The sequence below is a fragment of the Talpa europaea genome (assembly GCF_964194135.1).
Source record: "Talpa europaea genome assembly, chromosome: 12".
NCBI classification, from domain to species: Eukaryota; Metazoa; Chordata; class Mammalia; order Eulipotyphla; family Talpidae; genus Talpa; species Talpa europaea.
Genome location: NC_140079.1, coordinates 71688311 through 71694310, shown reverse-complemented (window position 1 = coordinate 71694310; position 6000 = coordinate 71688311). Strand labels below are relative to the sequence as shown.

Below are 6000 nucleotides of genomic sequence, written 5' to 3'. Positions count from 1 at the left end.
CCCAGAGCCCTCAGTGGCTTTTTCAGGCTTTAATGATCTTTCTACGCCAATTATAGTGCAACAACCAGGTGCAGGGCAGGCAGGGAGATGGGGGCAGGGAGCCCAGGAGGCTGGCAGGCCTCCCAGCCCTGGGTGAATCTTCACTCTCTTCGGTGTTCTCCAGTGGTCTCTTCCTCTCGTAGCTGTTCTCCGCCGCACGCTGTCCTCCGAACGTGCTGCCCTTACACCCTCAGCCTCCAGGCTCAGGTGTGTGTGCCCACTTACTCATGCCCACACCATACTCCAGGTGTCTACCTCCAGATATGAGTCTCGTACCCTGAGCCCATCCTCCCAAGCGCCTTGGGAGGCCGCAAGGTGATAACTGCAGGTGATAGCCACAGAGGCCAAAGGTGCAAAAGCCTGACCATCACATGCCCTCCTAGGAGCCATGGAAAACTTTGGAGAGAGGGGAAATGGAGTGCCAGAAAAGAGGGCTGTGGGCAGGAAGGCGATGTGGAAGGATAAAGCAAAGAATCCCAGGTTGAAGCAGGCTGTGCACAGGACCACTGTTTAATATCACCCTTTATTTAACAAGCAAGGACATGAAAGATTGAGGAGGTGAAATAAACTTTCAAAAGCACATGTAGGAAGTTGAGGCCAGAGTGAGAAGCTGGAAGCTAGGGAAGTATGAAAATAAATTGTCAGAGCAGAGTGGAAATGAGAGCCAGGGTGGATGCCCAGAGGTGTGGGAGGTCCAGTTTTTCTCTGATGTGCCATGTGGATGAGGAAGAGACTTGGCAGCTGGAAGGGAGAGGAAGTCACTATAGCCTGCTATGAAAGGGGCTTACTGAAGTCAGAGATCAAATCCAGCAGAGTCAGAAGATTTATCTCCCAGGAAATGCTGCCTCTGTCACTTCTGCTGCTGGCAGCTGGCTTCCCAGGTGGCGGCAGTGAGGATGGTAAGAGCAGCCCCCTGAGGGCGGGGGTCTGGATGGAAGCACCCCGCTCTCACCACCAAGGGCTGGTCCCCCGACCTCCAGCTGTCTCCCCTTTCTGGAGGTTGGATGTGGAACCGCTGGCGCGCTCTGGACCAGGTTCTTTTTCTTAGGATCGCTTCAATTTTCATTCTTTCTCAATCCCGCCTGAGAATACCTTCCCTCTGGCTCCCTTTCCTCCCCCCCCCTTTTTTTTTGTTAAATTTGAAATTTAGAATTTATATGTGATATTGCTACTCTAAGAAAACAAGACACCATTTGCTCCTCACGTTCTTATCCTTCCCCCACGCACAGCCATCCAGGGGCAGACGTCTTTCCGGCTCATCCAGATCTCGTCCTTTGTCAATAGCACCTCTGTCCAAAACCAGGGCTCAGGCTGGCTGGACGATCTGCAGATCCATGGCTGGGACAGTGACAAGGGCACTGCCATCTTCCTGAAGCCCTGGTCGAAGGGCAACTTCAGTGATGTGGAGTTAACTGAGTTGGAGGACCTATTCCGAGTGTACTTCATCGGATTCTCTCAGGAAGTGCAGGACCGTGTCAGTGAATTCCACTTTGAATGTGAGTCCAGATGTCTGATCTGGGGACACGCTTCATGGCCTCTTCCTCTGTCTTGGTTCTGATCATTGTTCCTTCTGACATTTCTCCCCTCCTTCATGCCTTCCCCACCTGCAGGCACACACTTCTCTGGAGCAATCTCCCGCTCCAACTCTATCCCTCCTCAAGGGTTCCAGGTCCGACTTGGTTCCTGCACTCCTGACCTTGTGACCATCTCCCGGGGTGTTTGTTACAACTTTCTGCTCTCAACCCTGGAGCAAGAAGCCCTTCCTTTCAACTTGTGCCTGAGAGAACTGACATGGGCTTTTCCCCACTAAGGGTGAGGTCTCAGCCCTTCTTCAAGCTGAGACCTCACCCCTCCTCTCATGTGGCCTCCCCCCCAGCCCCCCTAACCCGTTCACTTGGAACCTGGTACTTCTGAGCCTTCAGTCTGTTCCTCAAGCTTTCCCCTCTTACCCACCACATAGCCTGACACAGCCCTTCTTCCTACATAGGAGGTGCACACCAATCCCCAACGCTCTTCAAAGAAATCTCCAGATTGTGTAGTTTGTTTTTGCCTCATCATTTAATCTCTCAGACCTTCCTCTTGCCCCCAAATCCAAAATTCTAGGTCCTTCACTCAGCCCTTTCATTCTTACTTGTTTTTTATTTTTTAAAAAAAATAAAAAAAATATTTATTTATTCATGCATACAAGAACAGGCCAGATGTGTGGGAGGGTGAAAGGATTCACCAGAGACAGAGCGAGGAACAGAACAGGCAGACTGACTGAAACACACTGCTGAGGGGAGCAGCGGGCGAGACAGGAGAGGTCTGACGCTCTATGTGGGTATCTCTCCGGCAGGTGGGGATCAAACCCGTGCTGCGGAAAGTGCGGACAGCTTCACAGCACTGCGCTCAACCACCTGCATCACCAGGGAGGCCTTTACTTGCTTTTTAATAACCCTTTCTTTTTTCCTTCTACCCAGACCCCTTTGAGGTCCAGAGCTCAGTAGGCTGTAGCCTGCGTTCTGGGGAGCCCATAGTAAACTTCATGAAGGCAGCTATAGATGGACAGGATTTCCTGAGCTTCCAAAACAATATCTTTGTGCCTGCCCCCGAGGGCGGCAGCATCGCAGAGCAGGTGTGCACGCTCATCAATCAGTACCAAGGCATTCGTGACACCATTACGAAGCTCCTTCTAGAAACCTGCCCTCAATTTCTCTTGGGTGTCCTTGATGCAGGCAAAGCGGAACTGCAGAGGCAAGGTTAGTCCGGTTCTCTCCCCAAGACTTTGCTATTTCACCTCTTACCACCTTCTTGTAAGCCCAAGGGGAGGAGGTATCTAAGAAGAGAGGGGCTCATACGAGTTTGGTTCCCAAGGGAGTGGAGGGGGTGACCGTCCACACTCGTGCGTGGCTGAGTCCCTATGCTCTAGGTTACAGGCGGGATCTGACGCTCTGCCCTTCTCTCTCCAGAGAAACCTGAGGCCTGGCTGGCTAAAGGCCCCAGTCCTGGGCCGGGCCGTTTGCGACTCGTGTGCCATGTCTCTGGCTTCTTCCCGAAGGCTGTGTGGGTGATGTGGATTCGGGGAGAGCAGGAGGAGCAGGGCACTCAGCGAGGTGACGTCCTGCCCAACGCCGATGGCACGTGGTACCTCCACGCCACCCTGGATGTGGCATCTGGGGAGGTGGCCGGCCTGGCTTGCAGAGTGAGGCACAGCAGCCTCGGCGGCCGGGACATCGTCCTCCCCTGGGGTGAGAAGGAGCAGGGCTCGGGGTGGAGGTGAGGAGCTGGAGGTGACAAGCACAGAAGCGGAGACTTATGTGGGGGTCAGGCTTTAAGGGAGAGGCAGGGGGAGAGAGGCAGAGAGATTTTGATTCTATTTCTGGGATTCTAGTCCCAACAGGAATAAAAATAGATGTTCTGAGGTGTAGCACATCTGTGGTAGGAATGAAAGACCTACGGGTTGACTGAGGTGAGGCAAGGCGGGGACAGAGAGCTCTGGGTCTGTGGCAGGAGGAGAGGCACACACATCAGAAGCAGGTGGGGAGGAAGCGCGGGTGGGCAAAGGAAGGCCAGGAGAATCAGCCAGGGGGGTTTAAAGTAATGCCCTGTGTCTTCTCCCGATTGCCAGAACATTCCACCTCCATCGGCTTGATAGTTTTGGGGCTCCTGGTGCCCCTTTTGGTCCTTTGCATAGGTCTCGCATTATGGTTTTTGAGGCGCTGGTGAGTTTTTTAAATCTTTTCTCCTACTCTTTCCCACCATTTAATCTATTTTCATCACTTTTCCCTCAATCTTTCCACCAGATCCTTTCTGTCTTTCCAGCTCCCCTCCCATCTTCTTCCTTGGGTAAACCTATTTTTAAACTGGTGGTAAAGTCACATGATATAAAACTTAACCATCTTAGCCATTTCTAAGCACACAGCTTAGTGGTATCGAGCACACATGGTTGGCCAATACCTAGAGAAAACCCAAGCTCTGTACCCACTGACCTCACCTCCCCATGCCCCGCTCCTCCAGGCCCTGGCCATTCTGTTCTCTCCCTCTGAATTTGGCTGCTGTAGGGACCTGGTTTAAGTGGGGTCATCAGTATCTGTCCTTTTGGGACTGACTTATTTCTCTCAGCATGATATTCTCAAGGTGCACGCATGTGTAGCATCTGTTAGAATTTCTTTCTTTTGATGGCTGAATAATATTCTATTAAATGTGTAGAGCACATTTGCTTGTCCATATCTGTCAATGGACCTTGACTTTGGGTTGATCCCGCCTTTGGGCTATTGTGAATAATGCTGGGTCATATAATAGCTCTTATGTAGAGTGATTTTTTTTTTCTTGTGTTCTGAACAGGGCATATCAGAATATCCCATGAGTCCTCACCATATTTCCTTTTCCGTTTGGAATAAGCACTCAGAAGTCCAGAAATTCAAGTTGTAACTCCACAAGTCAATACCATCATATTTCATTAAATGTCACCATCTTTGATCAAATCAGAGCTTCTATCAGTTGTAAGATAAACCATAATTTATATACTGTCACAAAAATTAAACACTGTGATTTATCGTGAGAGTATCAATTGGGGGATCCTCCCACATTTCACAGATGTGAGGTGTGAGAAAACATGTGTCTCAGAATAAATGAAATATAGTATACAATTTAGTTGTGACATCTTTTCGTGTTCCTATCTTAAAACTTTTGTTCTGCTTCTGCTGAAATATCATTTGTCAAAGTAAGCTAACTACACATACGCTGGGATAATTGTATCTGCAGTGGTGCTGAATTTTTTTTTTTTTTGCATCATTTGTCAGTTTCTGCCTGGATAACTCCCTAACCCTGGAGGCCCAGCTGAGCTGTTTCTTCCTCCAGGAAGCCTTCCCTAGCGCTACAATAGAAGTAATTTCCCTTATCTGGTGTCATGCAGAGATCCATTTTACTGTATACCCATGACTCAGCAGTTATTTTTTTCTTACCCTTCTACTGGTAAAAATCTCATAAAAAAAAATCCAAACTCATTTTAATTAAAACAGTAGGGGAAGGAGGGCAGTATTTGAGTATATCTTTATAGGATTTGAGGAGAGATTGGAGCAAGCAGGTACTGGAATTTCTCTCACCTGGGAATTTTAGGGTAATATGCACTTAAGGATTCGGAGAGGGTAGGAATGACTGACATGCAGCTTTCTCTCCTCTCTAGTAGTATAGCTAGGAGGCATTAAACTCCATCTCTTCTTGTGGAGCAGAGTTGCTGTAGTGTGCTTCATGTACCCCCAGTTATAGCCCTGGTCCCTCATTAATCTGTTCCTTGGAGTATAGACTATGAAGCAGCAGCAGCAGCAGCAGTAATACTCGTGAACTTGTTAGAAAGGGATTTTTACCCTACACTCAGTTAATTTGCTAGAGTTGCTCACAAAAGACAGAGAAACACTTTACTTCTATATAAAGGATAGACCTTAGGAACAGGCAGATGAAAGAGATGCACAGGGCAAGGAATGAACAAAGGGGAAAGAGCATCCATGTTCTTTCTAAGTAAGAGTATCACCCCCCCGAATCTTAGCCTGTTCCCTAGCCTGGAAGTGCTTTGAACCCAATTCTTTTTTTTTTAATGGAGACCTTATTACAGAAGTATGATTGATTAGACCCTTAGCTATTGGTAACAGATCCAATTTCTGGACTTTTCCCTCCCTGGAGGTCAGGGGGTTGGGACTGAAAGTTCCAGCCTTCTCCACTAGCAGCCAGGCCCATCCTGAGGTTACGTAGGGACTTCACAAAAGCCACCGCATTAACAAAAGACACCTTGATTGCTCTCAACACTTAGGGAATTCCAACCGGGTTAGGAACTCTGTGCCAGAAATGGGCTTGAAGAACAAATATTTATTTCTTATCACATTATATTTCTAATTTCTCGATATGGAGGCTTAAACAATTTATATTCAGCTATTATTTTCTCATGTGCTTTTGGGCTAAAACTTTCCTGTAGGCATGACTTTAGCT

General features: G+C 48.5%; 1 protein-coding gene across 1 annotated transcript; it reads left to right on the top strand.

Moving 5' to 3' along the window:
• Positions 1-784: 784 nt before the first annotated feature.
• LOC311182218 (T-cell surface glycoprotein CD1b-like) lies at positions 785-3744 on the top strand (the record flags this gene model as incomplete). The annotated part of the gene is made up of 5 exons (XM_084250868.1): positions 785-938; positions 1269-1535; positions 2499-2777; positions 2988-3266; positions 3647-3744. The coding sequence occupies exons 1-5, from the start codon at positions 878-880 to the stop codon at positions 3742-3744; spliced, it is 984 nt and encodes a 327-aa protein (XP_084106994.1). The 5' UTR covers positions 785-877.
• Positions 3745-6000: the final 2256 nt, after the last annotated feature.